This window comes from Scyliorhinus canicula, chromosome 7 (assembly GCF_902713615.1).
Source record: "Scyliorhinus canicula chromosome 7, sScyCan1.1, whole genome shotgun sequence".
Taxonomy (NCBI): domain Eukaryota; kingdom Metazoa; phylum Chordata; class Chondrichthyes; order Carcharhiniformes; family Scyliorhinidae; genus Scyliorhinus; species Scyliorhinus canicula.
In genome coordinates, this window is record NC_052152.1 from 186,799,971 (window position 1) to 186,821,147 (window position 21,177).

The 21,177-nt window shown below is 43.5% G+C and overlaps 1 protein-coding gene across 2 annotated transcripts in view; it reads left to right on the forward strand.

Moving 5' to 3' along the window:
• The first annotated feature begins 1,536 nt into the window (after nt 1-1,536).
• Nucleotides 1,537-21,177, forward strand: part of rpn2 (ribophorin II) — a 71,045-nt gene continuing 51,404 nt past the window's right edge. For both annotated transcript variants that reach the window (XM_038803488.1, XM_038803489.1), the window contains exons 1-6: nt 1,537-1,629; nt 5,922-6,109; nt 7,815-7,910; nt 8,650-8,825; nt 14,516-14,591; nt 18,208-18,342. In XM_038803488.1, the coding sequence (XP_038659416.1) occupies nt 1,617-1,629; nt 5,922-6,109; nt 7,815-7,910; nt 8,650-8,825; nt 14,516-14,591; nt 18,208-18,342 (684 nt within the window). In that variant the 5' untranslated portion in view covers nt 1,537-1,616. The remainder of the gene's footprint in view (nt 1,630-5,921; nt 6,110-7,814; nt 7,911-8,649; nt 8,826-14,515; nt 14,592-18,207; nt 18,343-21,177) is intronic.

Sequence of the window (21,177 nt, forward strand, 5' to 3'; positions counted from 1 at the left end):
CTCCACAGCCTACTGCGGCAAAGCGTTCCACAGATTCACCACATTCTGGCTGAAGAAATTCCTCCTCATCTCTGTTTTAAAGGACCGTCCCTTTAGTCTGAGATGGTGTCCTCTGGTTCCAATTGTTGTTGATCTTTTGCACTGATTCAGAATTCAGTTTGGTCAAACTAGAACCTGTCTGAAAAAATGGCCACATTCCCAAGTTGAAATTGCAAGTTTCCACTGCCGATTGTACTGAAAGCTTTTGCATGTCCAGGTGTCTCCCTCTCACTTTTTTCCCAGAGCTTAGATCATTGGAACTAAGCTTTGGCTGCTGATGCCTTCCATGCCTCTATGGATGTACATCCACATTCTAACTGTACACCTGCCTAAGAACTTAGTACAGCTTTCCTTTGCTCCTTACTCAAATGTTCACCATGATTTCAGCGTGCACGTGAAACTATCACAGTGCCATCGGATTGCCAAGGGGTCAGCATGTCAGCTAAGAAATAAGAGGAAATCAAGGATCACAGGATAGACGATTGCAACTGCTTGGGAGCAGACGTCGTCAAAATGTTACACCCACCGTTGTGGCCAATTTTGGCTGGAAGCTGGGCGCGAAACAAGCGGAAACTTTACCCTTGAAACATTCTGCATGAAGTGTAAGTTGTGGGTTGCACTTGGCACAGTGGTTAGCACTGCTACCTTATGGCGCCACAGGCCCGGGTTCGATCCCAGACCCGGGTCACTCTCTGTGTGGAGTTTGCATCTGCCTGGGTTTCACCCCCACATCCCAAAGATGTGCAGGGTAGGTGGATCACTAAATTATTTATTTATTTAATCGCCGATTGTCACAAGTAGGCTTCAATGAAGTTACTGTGAAAAGCCCCTAAGCGCCCCATAATTGTAAGAAGAAATTAAAAATCAAAGTTCAAGTTGTTGCAATTGCAATATAAAAATGTTGCAGCTGTTAGAAAGTAAACTCTGGAGAGTTGTTTCAAAGGTTCCCAAACTGAACTATAAAGAGATGGAAGTACATAAATAATTGGGTTGAATTGTACAAATGCTTGAGGGAACCAGCCAAGTAACCATGTGCGGTAGGTACCACGTGGCTGCGCTGGGTTGGGGGCGGGCTACTGCCTGTCATGTGCTCCCCTCTCCCGCGCTAAATGATTGACAGCTGGCGGCAGCCAATGGGATTCAAACACATCTACCTCGCCTCCCGCCCACCATCGCAACCCCCCTCGAATATATTTTAAAAGTTGTCTCCGACCACCACCAGCCGCCGGACATAGGGACCCGATTGGAATTCCACACATTTAGAAATATGAATTAATTTCATCTGGCATCTACCAACGGTGCGGAGCCGAGAGGGGGGGAATGATTCAGACCCGTCTGCTCATCATTAATATATTTTTGTGACACAGGTTTGAGTGGATTGATAAAAATATATAATATAAAAAGTGATAATCAGCTCAGACTGTTAGTGCTGAAAGGATTGGGATGTTTAATTTCATGTCCTCTCCTGTTACCCCCCTCCCCCGCGCAGTGAGTGACATGGATGGGTCCTCCAACCCGGAAGCGGATGTTGACCTCCCAACGGCTGGGTGACCTCTGCCCCCCGAGAGCCGGTGACAATGGGAGCTGCAGGTAAACGGGGGGCGAGTGTGAGAGGGGCTTGGGGGGGGAAGAGGGGGAGAGCGGAGCGGCTGCCCGGGGCACCGGCACCTTCCCGCCCAGCTGCTGGAGAGGGGCTGAGCGCTCGCTGCGGACGTGGCTGTAATTCCCCTTCCCCACCCCCTTCCAGTCACTACTATGCCTTTCCTGGGCTGGGCTGCCTATGGTGTGTGGGTTGTCTGCCTATGGTGTGTGGGTTGCCAGCCTATGGCGTGTGGGTTGCCAGCCTATGGCGTGTGGGTTGCCAGCCTATGGCGTGTGGGTTGCCAGCCTATGGCGTGTGGGTTGCCTGCCTATGGTGTGTGGGTTGCCTGCCTATGGTGTGTGGGTTGCCTGCCTATGGTGTGTGGGTTGCCTGCCTATGGTGTGTGGGTTGCCTGCCAATGGTGTGTGGGTTGGTTGCCTGCCTATGGTGTGTGGGTTGCATATGGTGTGTTGCTCTTTACTGCTTACATTGCTCCAGGTAAAGTCTAACTGAACTATCTCTTCTGCTCCTGACCAATCTATTCCTCCATATAAAAAGGGTCAGCATTTTGCACCTATTCATGACATTTTAATTTCCTGTCTACTTCTATTCCTGAGCCATAGGCAGGATATATTGGCCATTGAGGGAGTACAGTGCAGCTTTACTAGAATGGTTTCTGGACGCTGAGGCTTAAGCTACAAGGAGAGGCCAAATAAAGGAGGATAGTACTCCACAGAATTTAGAAAGCTAAGGGATGATTTGATTGAAGTTTTCAAGATAAGGAGGAAAGATCTGATGTAGATAGAGAGAAAAAGAGCATAGTCCATAAAATCGGAGCAAGCTCTTTTTAACATTTAGAGGGTGCTCTACTCTATCCACTTTAGTTCAAAATTGGATGACCTCACATTTGCATTTAATTTCCATTTGCAACGATTCTGCCCATTCAGTATACATCATAGAATCTTTGCAGGGCAATATCTTTGTAATGTTATGCCACTATTGAAACTACCTACAATACCACCTGCTGTCATGTTCATGGCAAATTTGGACATATGGTGTTCAATCGTACATTGTGTTCTGCAGCTTAGACAATTTGATCGGTGTCTCAGCTCTGAAATCGAAGGTTGGAAGTGTCACATACCACTTCTGTCATGCATTGCAGCATTGGACTGCTGCACCTCTTGGATGAGATATTCATGTGATCACTTAAGACCACTGACTTCTGCCTCCACCCCTGCCTCAGTTATCTGCTGTCTTTATAATTTCTGCAGTTCACTATTCGAGTGCCTCCCTAGCCAGTCTCCATTGTCCACTTTGCTTAAGCCTGGGTTTACCCAGGGCAGCAAGGTGGTGCAGTGGATTAGCCCTGATGCTTCACGGCGCCGAGGTCCCAGGTTTGATTCTGGGTTGCTGTCCGTGTGGAGTTTGCACATTCTCGCCCTGTTTGCATGGGTTTCGCCCCCACAACCCAAAGATGTGTCGGCTAGGTGGATTGGCCACGCTAAATTGCCCCTTAATTGGAAAAAAAATGAATTGGGTACTCTAAATTTATTTTTTTTAAAAGCCTGGGTTTACCCAAGACTCCGCTGTCCATTTCCTAACTCATGCCCGATATCATTCACCCATTCTGAGTATGCTCACTGACTTACATTGGTTCCCATTAAGCATTCTTTCTTCACCCAGAACGGATTGAATACAAATAATTGACTGAGGAAGTGTCTTTGAACATTCCCATTTCACAATCCTCTGCTGATAAAACTAACATTTTTGTTCTAAGTGCTAGTAGCTACTAGTTTGTCACTTTTGTATTGCCGTTGAAACAACTTCCCAGACTTACTGGCCGCGATCTATCAGTCAAGTTGCGCCCGAACGGGTTGCAATCTGGATCCTGCCCGTTGTTGGTAGGGTCATATTTGGCAAATCTGCATAATTAGAGTGAGTAGCTAGTCTCGTTTGATCTACCTGAGGCATTGGGATCTTACCCCTTCGCCACGGAGACCATAGACGAGCTGTTCAGTACTGGCCCCCAAATCGGAACCAGGCAGAACGGCAGGTGTGGTTGGTTGGGTGGGGGAGGGTGTTATTGCCCAGGGGATCAGAGGCCCCTGGGTGACTGGCTTCCAGGTAGGCTGGCACCTTGGCAGTGCTGTCTGGTCACCGTGGCAATGTCACCAAGCTGCAGGCTAGGCATTTTGCCCGTGCCGGGGATCGGACCCGGGGGTGCGCTGCCCCAGTGAGGTGGGAGTATGGGAGGGCCCCCTTATAGGTGAGCTGGGGCTTTGGGAGGTCTGGGGTTGCGTCAGGGGGGCCAAGAGATTAAGGCGCCATTTAACAATGGTGTCCCAATCGCCTCTTTGTAATGAGGAGTTCTGGCGAGCGGATTCCTCAGTTCAAGAAACGGGACTAAGTTCGGCCTCAGCGGGGAGTTCCCACTGAAGCCCTGGAGTGCAACAAAGTCCCATTCGATAACTTAGTTAGCGCCGGGAAACACCTGGCTAAATGCGCTCGACACAGGACTCTGTTGCAAATCGGTCAGATCACACCCACTGAAACTAATTTCAATTTGTCTTTTTTTTTTTAAAATGCATGCAACATAAGAATTAGGAGTAGGTCATTTGGCCCTTGAGCCTGCTCTGCCATTCAGTACAATCGTGGCTGATTTGCCGACAGCCTCAACGCCACAATCCTGCCTCCACACTACACTTTGAGTCCCTTGTTAGACGAAAATCTATCTACCTCTGCCGTAAACATTTCCAATGACCCTGCCACTCCCTGGGAAGCAAGTTCCACAGACTGATGACCCTCTTGAGAGAAATAAATGTCTCATCTCTGTGTTAAATGGGAGACCACTTATTATTTTAAACCGTCCCCTTCTGCTCTCTCCACAGGGGGAGCATCCTTTCAGAATTACTCTGTCAGACCCTCTCAGGCCCTTGTATGTTTCAATAAGATTGCCAATCATTCTTCTTAATTCCACTGGATACAGGCCCAACCCGTCCAAACCCTCCTCATAAGAGAACCCCCTTATCCCAGGAATCAGTCAAGTGAACTTCTCTGCACTGATTCCAATTAAATTATACCTTTCTTAAATAAGGTGACCAAAACTGTGCACAGTATTCCAGATGTGGTCTCACCAATGCCCTGTGCAGCTGTGGTAAAACTTACTACTTTTATATTCCATTGCCATTGCAATAAACAACAACATTTCATTTGCCTTCCTAATTACGTGTTGCACCTGTACAGTAATGTTTTGTGATTCATGTACCAGGACACCCAGATTCCTCTGTATTTCAGAATCTTGCAATCTTCTGTCCATTTCAATACTGATTCTGTATACTTCCTGCCAGAGTGGACAAGTTCACATTTTTCTACATTATACTCCATCTAAAAGTTTTTCCCACTCACTGAATCTAACTTAGTCCCTTTGCAGAACCATTATGTCTGCTTCACAACTTACTTTCCTCCCATCTTGTGTCATGGGCAAATTGAGCAAGTAAAGATTCAGCCGGGGCAGCACGGCGGCGCAGTGGTTAGCACTGCAGCCTCACGGCGCCGAGGTCCCAGGTCCGATCCCGGCTCTGGGTCACTGTCTGTGTGGAGTTTGCACATTCTCCCCGTGTTTGCGTGGGTCTCGCCCCCACAACCCAAAGATGTGCAGGCTAGGTGAATTGGCCACTCTAAATTGCCCCTTAATTGAAAAAAAATGAATTGGGTTCCAAATTTTTTTTTTTAAGTATTTATTCAGCCCCTTCACCCAGATCATTGACACAGATTGTAAATGGTTGAGGCCCCAGCACTGGTCCCCATGACTCCACCTGTTACATCTCGCCAACCTGGAAATTCCCCATTCATGCATCATGCCTACTTAGTTAGCCAATCCTCTAACCCTGCCAACATGTTTGTGCTACAGGAAATCTCGAATTTAACTTCTGAGGAATTGGCACTTCCATTTCCAAATCTCTTTCTGATCAGTTTCACTATCTTTTATTTTGTTCCTGTTGTCTATTGGGAAGTGATCAGAAGTGTAAGGTCTTCAGTGTCATTGTGGGGAGTGATGGAGTGATACATGTTTGTCTTCAATTTATGATACCTTTGAGGTGTTCACATTAGTCAATTCTGCAGACGCTTGTGATTCAAGCAAGCCCTTGCAATGTGCTGTCCTTATTGAACTCATAAACCCCAGAGTTAATATGTCTCAATTTAATGAACATTATACAAAAAAGACTTTATGAACTTAATACATGCATGTGCAATTTCTCTTTACCTTTTACTTAATCTGTATTTCTCTCTTGTGTTTCAGGTACAGGGACTCTGTTCACCTTGGCCTTGCTGGCCGTTACTCAGGCCATCACCATTAAGCACTATTTGTCAAATTCTGATATTGAAAGATTAACACAAACTTTAAAGCAGCCGTATTCTAATTTGGAGAATGCCTATTACACCATAGTAGGCTTGCAAAAGCTTGGGAGTCAAGTACCAGATGAGCAGGTGAGCAGTTGCAAAAAGAGAATGTATAACAACTAGATTTCACTAATATAACAGGTAATATTTATATAAAACCTTTAACATAATGAAATAAAACACACTGGGCCACACTCGTGTCTAGTGACCAAAGGCTTGATCAAAAAGGTATATTTTGAAAGAAAGAAAGTGAGGTAGAGAGGTATACGGTGGGGATTCCAGAGCCTATGTCATAAAGCAAATGGAAACGCGGTCACCAATGGTGAAATAATTAAAATCAAGAGGAAAGAATTGGATGTAAAAATATTTCCGAGAGTTGTGGGGCCGGAGGAGATTACTGCGGTATGGCGGGGGCAAGGCCATGGACTGACCGCAATGAAAATTTTGAAATCAAGACTTTGCTTGACGGAAGGAGCCAATGTAGGTCCGCAAGCGCAGGAGCAAGTCACGTCTAGAGATAGCAAAGACATGAATGAGGTTTTCAGCAACAGTTGAGCTGTGACGACAAAGTCGGGCAATGTTGCAGAGATAGAAATAGGTGGTCTTAATGATGGTGTGAATGGGAGGTCAGAAGCTCCTCAGATTGTCTTCCTTATCGACTTAGTTTCATCAGGAGACACTGGGTCAGATGTGCGGTTGGATAGGTATTCTGGAGTTAGTCAGAACTCCGCCATTGCCCACTAATTTTAGGTGTTCCTATTCTGCACCATTGCTGCTCCTGAAGTCAAAGGCCAGGAAATAGATTGTCTACCATCTTGTATTGAAAGACATTGAAAAGAAAAAAAAGTCTTTATTTTGGAGCCATGTGTGTCACTAGCAAGGTCAGCATTTATTGACTACTCCAAAGTGACCTTGAGATGTTGGTGGTAAGCCAACCTTTTGGACCATTATAGTCCATGTGGTGAAGATACTCCACAGCGATGCTCAGTGGAGAGCTTTCATGTTTTTACCAAGTGACCCTGAAGGAACAACAATATATGTTCAAGTCGGGGTGGAATGTGTCTTGGAGGTAATGTTTTTTTCCACTTACCTGTTGACATACCTCTTCTAGGCAGTGGCAGTCGCAGGTTTGTCGTCAAGGTGCATAACCAACATGAATTACACAATAGTGTATTTAGTACATTATTTAGTAGTTTACCTGAAATTGTATCGGCATTTTCCTGTGCAATAGGCAGTAGTTATTTCAGAATTTTCAGTAATGTGATGGGCAATTTGTCCAACAGTTGGAAAATGAAATATCTCAAGATTCTTTTGAAATAACCTTCGCGCCAAAGACCTTGCTTGCTTACATATTTCCCCCCACCCCCTAAAACAGAAATGATGGCAGCTTGCTGGGAAAAATAAGAGAGACTCCAAAGGTAAAGAGAGCTTTGAAAGTTTGCATGTTCAATGTTTAAGGGAAAACTGATCCGCTTGAAGAAAATGACACTTTTGGGCTGAGTTCTGTAGCTCTAGCCTCTTTTACATGTGTTGACAATTCTGTTTTAACTGGTTGGTCTATTTTAATTTAATTTGTTTTCTTAGCAATGCAAGGATTAGTGTTGAGAGAATGATATCTGATTCACAGAATCACGCCGCAACAATTTTAGAATCATGTTGCCTGGATTTAGTTTTCGTTGTTTTCTCTAAAAACATATAAGCAATTAATACTATTCTTTGTTGATTCTTAAGTAGAAAGAACTATACCGGTAGTTTAAAAATTGCTTCTGAATCTGTTTTTATTTCCAATCAGGCCGCGTGTAGTTTTTTGAAATCGCAAGTGGACTCCAGAAATGTCGATTCCCTTTTTTACGCTGCTGAAGCAAGTCAAGCCCTCTCTAATTGTGAGGTAAGTTATGCAGAAAATAACTTTTTAAGAATAAATGGTTGACTTTGCTGTGTAAAGCATATGGAAAATAATTTCTGTGTGATATAGTCAGCTTTCCACAGACCAATTCACCCTATAAGTTGCAGGCCCTCAGTAGTAATTCCTGTATTGAAATGAGTCTAAGATTTTGCTAATGGACCCACATGAAAGCACAGAAGTAGTAATACCGGAAAGCTGATGCTCTAAACTGTATTTCTTCCATTGTATCGTTATTCAGGGGCATGTTGTAAGCACTAATACTGATTTGACCAGATGCATGATCGTACCAGCAAGGGACAATAGTTTAGAGTTGGAGATTTCATGGCGCTTACGCTGCCAGCTTAAATTGAGAAGCCTCCATATTGTTTACGTAGCTTTGGAAAGTTAGAACAACAGGGTTCACAGTCCAGAGAGGGCTATTTTCATATTTGTGAGGTTGGAAAAACAAAATGACTATTAGTAGTAGTCTGCATGAGTGGGACAGCACTCCAGTTGAACAATATTATTTTTATGTCTGAGTACAGTCTGTGGACTAATATTGCAGTCCCTTTATTCCATAGATGTATACCTCTATCCCCCAATACTGAGACATGCAGAAATGTTGGCGTCCTCAGCGTCACAACAAGGAAGAGAATGTGACATTGAATGAATGACTGACTGCATGACAAGTAGCAAGGTCAATGAGCAGGCACTTATTTTTTTCTTCAAAATGCATTCGCAGATTACAGTCAGCAATGAAACTCGAGATCTTTTGTTGGCAGCAGTGAGCGATGATACTTCAATCACCCAGATTTATCATGCAGTCGGAGCGTTGACCAATTTTGGCCTTCCTCTGGTATCTCGGGATGTTCTTGGAGCCCTTGCTGCTCACATCTCTAAAGATGATGCCTCCTTGGGGTATGTCATTCCTTGTATTTCTGTTCTTAGTGAACGCTAGAAATTTAAGATGATCTGTTTGTATAGAACCAATATATAAATCAGGATCTTTACAAGTCATTGGTAGATATACGTGCAAATCCTCATTTAACCAGAGTGTAAGTTTTCAACTACGTTGCAAAGAAACAATGAAGTTTTTTTTTGAACAAAAGTACTTTCAGCAATTACATAACCATCCTTTGTAGAATCAGGCCTTGTTCAGCGTGACAATAAAGAATGTGAAATGTAGGAAATAAAGTGTAGACGGGCGGAAGTAACTAACATCTGGCCCTGATCACTGGCAATCTAATTCCTGAAACACTGGTATTTCAGCTGTATTTGTACTTTTATTTCTTATCACTGGTTTGTCCTGCTTGAATTTTGTGTGCCTGGAAGTTTCACAGCTGTTCACAGACTGACCCCCCAATACTGGTCTCAATGGCAGATGGAATTTCACTCTGAAAAGTGTGAGGTGATGCACTTTGGAAGGAGTAACATGACAAGGGGAGTACTCGATGAATGTCAGGACACTAGGAAGCTTAGAGGAACAGAGGGACCTTGGGATGCTTGTCCACAGATCCCTGAAGGCGGCAGGACTGGTTAATTGTATAGTTAAGGCATACGGGACACTTGCCTTTATCAGTCGTGATGTAATGTTCGCATTACATTCACCCCCACCATCTGGCCTGGGCTTGCAAAATCCTACCAACTGTCCTGGCTTGAGACAATTCACACCTCTTTAACCTGTGATTATCCCTCTCTCCAGTTGGTAATTAAAGACTTAATTACCTGCAAAGACTCACATTCAAAGTGCCGTCTTGTATCTTTGACTTTGTCTATATATGTTTCTGGAACCTACCTCTTCATTCACCTGAGGAAGGAACAGTGCTCTGAAAGCTAGTGATTCGAAACACCAGTGGGACTGTTACCTGGTGTTGTAAGATTTCTTACTGTTTATCACTCGTGGCATAGACTATAAGAGCAGGGAGGTTATGTTGGAGCTGTACAAGACTTTAGTTAGGCCACAGCTGGAGTACATTGTCGCACTATAGGAAGGATGAGATTGCACTGGATAGGGTGCAGAGGAGATTCACCAGGATGTTTCCTGGGATGGAGCATTTAGCTATGAAGAGAGGCTGGGTAAGCTCGGGTTGTTTTCTTTGAAGCAGAGAAGGCTGAGAAGGGACCTGATTGAGGTGTATAAGATTGAGGGGCATGGACGTGGTGGATAGAAAGCACCTGTTCCCCTTAGTTGAAGGTCAATAAGAGGGGGCATAATTGTAAGGTGAAAGGCAGGAGGTTTAGAGGGGATTTGAAGAAACAATTTTTCACCCAGAAGAGGGTGGTTGGAATCTGGAGTTCACTGCCTGGGAGAGGAGATGAGGCAGGAAACCCCAATCTTTTAAATGTACTTGGATGAGCACTTGAAATGTCATAACATTCAAGGCTATTGGCCAAGTGTTGAGAAGTGGGATTACATAGTACAGTACAGGCCCTTCAGCCCACGATGTTGTGCCGACCATTTATCCTAATCTAAAATCAACCTAACCTACACCCCTTCAATTTGCTGCTGTCCATGTGCCAGTCTAAGAGTCGCTTAAATGTCCCTAATGACTCTGACTCCACCACCTCTGCTGGCAGTGCATTCCACGCACCCACCACTCTCTGTGTAAAGAACCTACCTCTGACATCTCCCCTATACCTTCCTCCAATCACCTTAAAATTGTGTCCCCTCGTGACAGCCATTTCCACCCTGGGGAAAAGTCTCTGGCTATCCACTCTATCCATGCCTCTCTTCACCTTGTGCACCTCTATCAAGTCACCTCTCTGCCTTCTTCGCTCCAGTGAGAAAAGCCCTAGCTCCCTCAACCTTTCTTCATAAGACATGCCCTCCAGTTCAGGCAGCATCCAGGTAAATCTCCTCTGTACCCTCTCCAAAGCATCCACATCCTTCCTATAATGAGGTGACCAGAACTGGACACAATATTCCAAGTGTGGTCTAACTAGAGTTTTATAAAGCTGCAGCAAAATCTTGCGGATCTTAAACTCAATCCCCCTGTTAATAAAAGCTAACACACCATACGCCTTCTTAACAACCCTATCAACCTGGGTGGCAACTTTGAGGGATCTATGTACGTGGACCCCAAGAACCCTCTGTTCCTCCACACTTCCAAGAATCCTACCTTTAACCCTGTATTCAGCATTCAAATTCGACCTTCCAAAATGAATCACTTCACATTTATCAAGGTTGATCTCCATCTGCCACTTCTCAGCCCAGCTCTGCATCCTGTCAATGTCCTGCTGTAATCTGCAACAACCCTCAACACTATCTACAACACCCCCAACCTTCGTGTCATTGGCAAACTTTCTAACCCACCCTTCCACTTCCTCATCCAAGTCATTTATAAAAACCACGAAGAGTAGAGGTCCCAGAACAGATCCTTGCGAGACACTACTGGTCACCGACCTCCAGGCGGAGTACTTTCCATCCACTACCACTTGCTGTATCCAGGCAGCAAAATTTCCCTGTATCCCATACCCCCTAACTTTCTGAATGAGCCTACCATAGGGAACCTTATCAAATGCCTTACTGAAATCCGTATACACCACATCCACTGCCCGACCTTCATCAATGTGTTTCGTCACATCGTCAAAGAATTCAGAGGCATGACCTGCCTCGCTCAAAGCCATGCTGACTATCTTTAATCATCTATGTTTTTCAAAATAATCATAAATCCTATCTCTCAGAATTCCTTTCAATATTTTGCTCACCACAGACGTAAGACTGATGGGTCTATCATTCCCAGGGATTTCCCTATTCCCTTTCTTGAATAGGGGAACAACATTTGCCTCCCTCCAATCATCCGGTACGACTCCAGTGGAGAGTGAGGATGCAAAGGTCATCGCCAGCGGCTGAGCAATCTCTCCCCTCGCTTCCCGTAGTGACCTTGGGTATATCCCGTCAGGCTCAGGGGACTTATCTATCTTGATGCTTTTCAAAATTTCCAGCACATCCTCCTTAATATCAACCTGTTCGAGTCTATTAACCTGGTTTACAATGTTCTCATGAGCAACAAGGTCCCTCCGGAGTCTGCTGTAATGCCCCAGTGATGGCCAACGCAAACTGGAAGAACAATACCTCATCTGTCGACTAGGCATGTTACAGCCTTCTGGAGTTGTTGAGTTCAACTTTCGGCACTAAACTTCCCCCTGCATCGTAGTTTGCTGTTAGTTGTTTTTCAGCTCCCTGGCCTACCTCAACACAGCCCCACCCCTCCCCAACATGGCCACGTGTCCCTTGATGTTCACTCTCTCTGCGGAACCTGCACGTTCTCCCCATGTCTGCACGGGTTTCCGCCGGGTGCTTCGGTTTCCTCCCAAAAGCCCCGAAAAGACATGTATTTAGCAGAATTGGGCATTCTGAATTCTCCCTCAGTGTACCCAAACAGGTACCGGAGTGTGGCAACTAGGGGATTTTCACGGTAACTTAATTGCAGTGTCAATGTAAGCCTACCTGTGACAATAATAAAGATTAAAGTTTCTCCCATTAACACATTCTGCAATCTCTCCTTTTGCCACTATTAGCATTCTTCACCCTTTAATGGCACCAAGAACATTCCCCTTTGTCTTGTCCATGACAAATTTGTCAATATCTCCTCTGCCCCGACCTATCTCTGTTCTTCTAACCTGTCCCACCTCCCCAACCCCCTTTCCAACTATATAATTCCTTGCATAATATAAATTATATTTTATATATTTTACATTTCTACCTTTCTTTGGTTCTGTCGATGGGTCACTTAGACCCAAAACATTAACTCTGTTTCTCTCCACCGATGCCACAGATCCTGAGGTTCATGGTCCAAAATTAGAACATCTGTCAATAACACTTGATATAAATGAAAACAAATGCATGGATCTACTTTATATATAGTGTACAGGTCCTTCCTGCTGATTTCTATATTTCCCCTTTATCTTTGCCGTGAACATTTTTGATTCATGGATGCTGAATGATCATCTTTAAGTCAAGCAGCAGGGAGAAGGAGGAATTCAATAAGTTGCGACATAGTTCATGGTGCTGCTAGCTTTAGAGTGCAAGAGCCAGACTTCGGCACCCGAGAGATGGGGTGGGACCCACAAAAGGCTGTATTCCGCCCGGTAACAGGTGGTGATTGGGCCCTACTTGAGGGGAATGATTTTCAGAGACCCATGGTCCTCAGTTTGAAGCCTGGACACTCAGGGAAAGGATCTGCTCTCTCTCTCTCTTTCTCTTTCTCTCTCTCTCTCTTTCTCTCTCTTTCTCTCTCTTTCTCTCTTTTTCTTTCTTTCTCTTTCTTTCTCTCTTTCTTTCTTTCTTTCTCTCTTTCTCTCTCTCTCTTTCTCTCTTTCTCTCTTTCTCTCTCTCTCTCTCTCTCTCTCTCTCTCTTTCTCTCTTTCTCTCTTTCTCTCTTTCTCTCTTTCTCTCTTTCTCTCTTTCCAGACAAACTGTGGGTTACTGTATTTCTGAAATCGCAGAGACCTGAATGAGTCTACACGGAAAACCATTACAGGCTGCAAACAGCCTGGATTTGAAAGCTTACTTTCAAGGAAAGCCTGCTTAAAGGCAACCATTTCTTTTTCCTTTGACTTAGATTTTCATCCCTCTTCTCCCTTCTGTGTTTATCTGTCGTGTGTGTAGAGTCTGGCGGCAAGTTAAAGTTGATGATTAGGAATTAGATAGTTTATATTTGCTGCATATTTCATATTTTATTACAGTTCTTAGAAATAAAATAATTGTTTAAATGATCGAACCTGGTGATTTTAATTATTGGGGAGCCAAGGGCCAAAGACTTTGGGTATTTTTCTAACAAATTATTGGTTAATTCAGCTGTGTTGAGATTCCGGGTCAAGTGGGGTTAGAATTGGCCACACACTAGCCCAGGGTGTTGTGACATTAGCTCCTAAGGTTTTATACCAAGTAATCCATGAAGAGAAATTTTAGGACACTGCTGTCCTTGGGAATGCTGTCTCTAAACTGCAGATGTCATTGGGGCAGAAGCAAGGGAGTTGTGCTTTACTCTGCTTTGAAACGAAGAGTACGCACAGAGACTAAATTCAGAAAATAAGAAAGTATTCGAGTCTTAAGTGTTTGGAGGAAGTTATCTAAGAATGATAGGAAAAGTAATTTTGACCAAATAGATAATACAAAAAGTGCAAGAGGTAATTATTTTGAAATCTCAAACTGAGTGTATCAATAAAATGATCCCAGATGTGACAAAATAGTGTAAGATTACAGATACATTACATTAATGTTTTCTTTTATCAGGACATTGCGGTGTGCGATTGCAAGATCTAAGATTACAGGGTCATTAAGTAGAGCTTCTTCTGACCACCTCCACAATGTACAATAAGGGAACGAGATTGCAAATTCGTAAAGGGAAAGTTGCCATGGCAAAAATTGAATAAAAATGATTAAATCTGTACTGTAACTTAAGTTAGCACATCATGTACAGGAGAACGGACCTCTTAAAATTAGATGTCACTAAATGAGGTCATGATGTGGAGATGCCGGCGTTGGACTGGGGTGAGCACATAAGAAGGAGCCGTGCTCCGAAAGCTCGTGTTTGAAACAAACCTGTTGGACTTTAACCTGGTGTTGTAAGACTTCTTACTAAATGAGGTGTTCTTGTTTACAGAATTATCCATGCATTGTTTGCAACTTCCTACCTATCTCAGCAGGCTGATCTAAGAAGTATCGTGGAGGAGATTGAGGTAAAAAACTTTGTTTCTGGGTCGGGGGGAAAAAACTATTGAAGTGAATAAGATAGAAAAGTTAATTACTAAATTGTTAATGTATAGGTAAAACTGTGACACTTGACGTCAGTGTTGAGGTTGCATTTCGGCTTTTGAAAAATTCTTCAGTTTTTTTTAGCACAAAGTAGTCACTCCTGAAGTATAGATGGGATAGGCAATTAAACTACATATGGAAACAATTATGACAAATATTGTTTGTATGTATGTGTGAATTTCAGACCAGCTGGATGAAGGTAATCCAGAACTTTGCATTTTTACAACTTGTGGGTGCTAAGCTTTGCATTTGTTTCAAAAATAATTTTAAGTATTTAACAACTCGTTTTTGTTAACTGCCTTATGCTTAATATTGCAATTATTCCTGCTTTTCCCTTTTTAATACAATTAAATTTGATCAGTGCTATCGGTGTACATATCACCTAAGGCCGACTTTACAGCGTACTGTCAATTATTATACCTTTGAGGCATCCATTGAGTCATTTTCCCTGTCCAGTAATCATCTCCCAGGTGTTTCCAAGTCGGTTTACAATTGCAATTTGCTTGTTAGCTTAGTTTTCTTAAATATGTGTATTAACTCTATTGAGGGTACAACCGGACTAGATGAACTCCCCTAGCACTAGGGAATCAAGCCTCTTATTTCAAGACACAAAACTAATTTGGATGATTCATAGATTGTTTTGTGCTCCTGGAGGCTTTGCTATTCATATCGTACTGAAACTTTGATATTTTTAAAGATAAGGTAATATATAAATGTACTATGAGAGGGAAGAGACAGGGAACAAGAGAGGAGAACCAGGGAGGTGGGAGGGAGGCAGGGAAATGAGCCGGAAGGAAGGCACGGGATACAGTAACGAACATGGCGTCTCCAAGAGCAGGGAACGAGGAGAAGAAAGACTGGAGGAACGGCAGAAGCGGAAGTGAGCGCGAGATCCGTCGGGGAGAAGCAAGCGACAACACCAACACCAAACCCATTCGAGTATTGCCCACTGTAATTGTTCCTCCGGCACCCAAATGTACTTTTACCTCCCCAGTCTCCTCCACCACCACAAACAGTCGCCTACTTATGTGTTGTATATCATTTTGCCATGTGTACAGAGTTGCTGCTGTTGAGCTGGTGCACAATACCCTACCAGTTATTCTATTTTATTTTTTATTGTATTTTTAAAAAAATTATTACTTTCTTTTCTTTGGTATCTTTGGGTTTGCCCTTCTCTTCTATAAATGTATATATTTATGTTTCTTATCCTGTGTACATAACTGTAAATATACTTTGTTCAAAAACCCAATAAAAAACATTTATTTAAGAAAAAACATCCTGAGGGTCACCATTGACCAGAAGCTGAATTGGACCAGCCGTATAAATACTGTGACTTCAAGGGAGCTCAAGAGGCTGGGAATTCTGCAGTGAGTAACCTACCTCCTGATTCCCTAAAGCATGCCCACCATACACAAGGCACAAGTCAGGACTCTGGTGGAATAGTCCGCACTTGCCTGAGTACAGCTTCAACAACATTCAAGATGCTCCACTCCATCCAGGGCAAAGCAGCTCGCTTGATTGACACCTCATCCATCACATTCAACATCCAGTCCCCCCTCCACCGATGCGCAGTAGCAGCAGTGTGCATAATCTTCAAGATGCACTGCAGCAACTAACCAAGACCCCTTCAACAGCACCTTCCAAGAATGCGACCTCTACCATCTAGAAGAGCGAGGCAGCACGTGCATGGGAACACCACCACCTGCAAGTAGACCTCCAAACTACACATCATCCTGACTTGAAACTCAAGTCACTTTTCCTTCATTGTCCTGGGTCAAAATCCTGAAGTTCCCTCCCTAACAACACTGGGAGTACATACACCACATGGACGGCAGCAGTTCAAGAAGGCAGCTCACCTTGGATATAAAATATGAAAACTCAACAAACAAATTTCCAAAAAAAAAGGGAAGGCAGCTTACCACCACCTTATCAAGTAGAATTGAGGATAGACAATAAATGCTGGCCTAGTCAGTGAAGCAAATATCCTGGGAAAAAATAAAAACAAACCTATCCCGATAATTACCTAAAATGAATAGTTGTCTGCGAAACTAGCTGTTAACTAGTTATATACAGTGTCTCCATTGGATCACCATTGTTTTCCAAAGATGGCAAAACAATGCTGCACTAGACTTTGGTAAGTATATTTGGTAAACAGTTACAAAACTAGCGACTAGTACATTTCGCAGCAGTTATTCAAACTAGCTGGTTGGTTACCGTTAAAAGTTAACAAAACAATTCTGAAATTAATTTTCTTGTTGCTCATCAGTCTATGGAAGTTATCTGATCTAACTAGCTTGCTGTGCATGAGTTCCAGGCAGACTGATTTGGGTTGGAAAAGCAGGCAAATTAAACAGCTTTGAAAAGAGTATCAGAATCTTGAGAATTTAAATGACATAGAAGCAACTGCTAATGAAATACAAATTGCATAGCGTGTTTATAAGTTTTTAGAAAATGAAAAAGTAATTGAAATAAAATATAGCAAGAACATTCTTTCATTACGCGCGACAACGCAGAATCGCCGAGCAGAAACTTATAGCAAACATGAGTATGGCCTCAACTGGGACCTTGGATTCATGTTGCATTCCTCCCCCCCCCCCCCCCCCCCCCCCCCCCCAATCTGACTTGGGCTCGCCAAATCCTACCAACTGTCTTGGCTTGAGACAATTCATACCTCTTTAACCTGTGATTATCTGTCACCCCAGTTGCTCTGACTGGACCTGTAGACTTAATTACCTGCGAAGACTCTCATTCAAAGTATCGTATTGCATCTTTGACTTTGTCTATATAACTGTTTCTGGAAACCACCTCTTCATTCACCTCCGGAAAGAACAGTGCTCTGAAAGCTAGTGATTTGAAACAAACCTGTTGAACTTTAACCTGGTGTTGTAAGACTTCTTACTGTGCTCATCCCAGTTCAACGCCAGCATCTCCACATCATTTTTTCATGAGTCAGACTTATTTTTGATCATGAAATACCGGGATAGAACTAAAGCCAATACAATGCTAATTTTTAACAAATTGATACTTTTTTTGTGTCAGTTAACCTTCGTAATTTTTAATAGGGTGTCTCAATGATGGAGAGATATTGAATATGTTGCATTGTTTCCCATTATTTTCTCTGTTCTCTATACTTCTGCATATCTCCTCCTGTGAAATCAATACATGCTTGGTTAGGACAATCAATGCTGTTCTTTGACTAAAAGCTGAAAGTCTTCCCAATTTTGGAGGAACTAGAGTGTTAAATCTGGTACTAATAGCAACCTCACCATCGCTAGTGAGGGCTTTTTCAAAGGCAGATCTCGTGAAAACAGGATGAGACTGTGAGGCTCCATAACCTTTTCTGAAGCAATACAGCTTTTCTTCAAGTTTTATGGTCTGTTTTGTCACTACAATAGTTGACCTCCAACTGAAACTTTAAGTTAACTTTCTTAAATTTAGACTTCAAACAGATATATATCAGACGAAAGCTGCTATTGGGTGTAGACAGTAACATAAAACAGGAATCCTTATCGGTAACTTAATACATGCATTTTGTTTTAGGATCTGGTTGCACGTCTTGATGACCTGGGAGGTATTTATCTTCAGTTTGAAGAAGGATTAGAAACAACAGCTTTATTTGTGAGTGCTGCTTATAAGCTGTCTGACCATGCTGGAATGGAGCCAGCAATCAAAGAGGTAAGCACAGGGAAGTTAAAGAAACCAGGCATATTGTAGAACTGATTCCCTTGAAAAATACCCTGCTTAGATTTTTTTTCTTCTTACGATTATATTTTCAAACGTCCTCGGGTACATTTTGTGACGGTGCTGTATGTTTTGTGCGTGCTAGCAGGAGGAATGCATTTACACATCAAAGCTTTTGGACCATTTTATTTTGTGTACTCGCCACACGGGATCTATATGTGTTGGGGGGAAAAATGAATCCTTGCTTTTTAATATATTCTCACAGCTATGCTGTTTCTTACCACTTCAGCAAATCAACGTCCATGTCCCTATAGGGCAGCACGGTAGTATAGTGGTTAGCTCTGTGGCTTCACTGCGCCAGGGTCCCAGGTTCGATTCCCGGGTTGGGTCACTGTATAGGGCAGCACTATAGCATAGTGGTTAGCACTACGGCTTCACAGTACCAGGGTCCCAGATTCGATTCTCTGCTTGGGTTACTGTCTGCACGGAGTCTGCATGTTCTCCGTGGGTTTCCTCCGGATGCTCCGGTTTCCTCCCACGAGTCCCGAAAGACGTCCTGTTAAGTAATTTGGACATTATGAATTCTCCCTCTGTGTACCCTAGCACCGGAATGTGGCGACTAGAGGCTTTTCACAGTATTGCATTAACATTGCAGTGTTAATGTAAGCCTACTTGTGACAATAAGTATAATATTTTATTGTGAATGTATCATGTGAACAGTTGGGGTCCTAGCGCCTGCAGTTCCCCACTCATCACTGCCTGCCTATTGGAAAAAGCCCCATTTATTCCAACTTTTTGCTACCCAGCTTTCTATCCATCTCAAGACACTACCCATAATCCCATGCACTTTAACTTGACATAGTAATCTATGTGAGATTTTGTCAAAAGCCTTCTCAAAGTCTAAATAAACCACATCCACTAGTTCTCCCTGGGAAACTCTACTAGTTACATCTTCAAAGAATTCCAGTAGAATTGGCAAGCAAGATTTCCTTTTTGTAAATCCATGCTGACTTTGTCTGATTATACCACTGCTTTCCAAATGCTGTGCTATGAAATCCTTGATAATGGACTCTGGCAACTTCCCTAATGTGATGTAGGTATAAAAAATCAGGGAGGGGGACTGTGATGTACTTGAACAAATTGCCATTTAGAAGGAGGAGGTTTTAGTGGGCTTAAAAGTGGATAAATCACCAGGCGCAGATGAGATGCATCCCAGGCTGTTTTGGGAGGTAGGAGAGGAGAGGCTCTGACAGTTTTCAAATCTTCCCTGGCCACAGGAGAGGTGCTAGAGGACTTGAGGACATCTTAATGTGGTACCATTATTCAAGAAGGGTGGTAGGGATCAATTGGGAAATTACAGGTCAGAGAGTCCAACATCAGTGATAGGGAAACTATTGGAAAATGTCTGAGAGACAGAATTTATCTCCACTTGGGGAGGCAACGATTAATCAATGAGTGTCAGCATGACTTTGTCAAAGTGAGATTATATCTTACAAATTTGATTGAATTTTTCGGAGAGGTGACTTGGTGTGTAGATGAGGGTATCGTTGATGTATTCTACAGGGACTTTAGTACGACTTTTGACAAGGTCTCGCACAGGAGACTGGTCAAGAAGGTACGAGCCCATGGGATCCAGGGCAATTTGGTAAATTTGATTCAAAATATGCTTAGCGGCAGGAAATAGAGGGTGATGGTCCAAAGTTGTTTTTGTGAATGGAAACTGACCAGTGATGTCCTGCAGGGATCGATGCTGGGTCCCTTGTAAGCACAGAATATAAGGACAGGGCGGTTATGCTGGAGCTGTAAGAAACGCTGTTTAGGCCCCAGCTTGAGTACTGTGTGCAGTTCTGGTCACAACATTATACGAAGGAAGTGATTACACAAGAGAGGGTGCAGAGGAGATTCACCAGAATGTTGCCTGGGCTGGAGCATTTCAGCTATCAAAGTCTGGATAGGCGGAGGTTGATTTCCTTGGAGCAGAGAAGGCTGTGGGGGGGATCTGTTTGACGTGTATAAAATGATGAGCGGCATTGATCGGTGGATAGGAAATAACCTTTCCCCTTAGAGGGGTTAATAACAAGGGGGCATAGATTTAAGATAAGGGACAGGAGGTCTAGAGGAGATGTGAGGAAAAACATTTTACCCAGAGGGTGGTTGGAATCTGGAACTTACTGGTTGAAAGGGTAGTAGAGGCAGGAACCCCCACAACATTTAAGAAGCATTTAGATGAGCATTTGAAATATTATCGCTGGATAATGGGATTAGAATAGATAGGTGCTTGATGGCGGACACAAACGATGGGCCGAAGGGCCTCTTTCCATGCTGTAAAACCTCTGACTATAGTGAAAATATGCAGGCTGCAGGAAACGTGTGATTCATGACCTTGTGAATGTTAATGGTCATTTTTGTGATATTCTCATCCCTGTTCAATTTGCTTACACACCATGTTATGCTGCCTCCTGGATTATGATGCATTGGTCAAAATTGTAGTAAATTTGTCCTTCCTGCATAATATGATCTTGACACTTTGGTGGTATTCTGGCCTTCGAATCATAAGGCCATAAGTTCGCTAGGATCCCAAAGAAGGTCCTACAAAAAACAATCCAGGGTTGGGCTAGCCCTCCCAAACCTACAATTCTACCACTGGGTGGCAACAGCCGAGCGAGTAAGGGGATGGATCCAGGAGCCAGAGGCCGAGTGGGTGCGCGCGGAGGAGGCCTCCTGCATGGGGACCTCCCTCCAGGCCCTCGCCACGGCAGCACTCCCATCCCCACCCAAAAAACACTCCAGCAGCCCAGTGGTGACAGCCACCCTCCAATCCTGGAACCA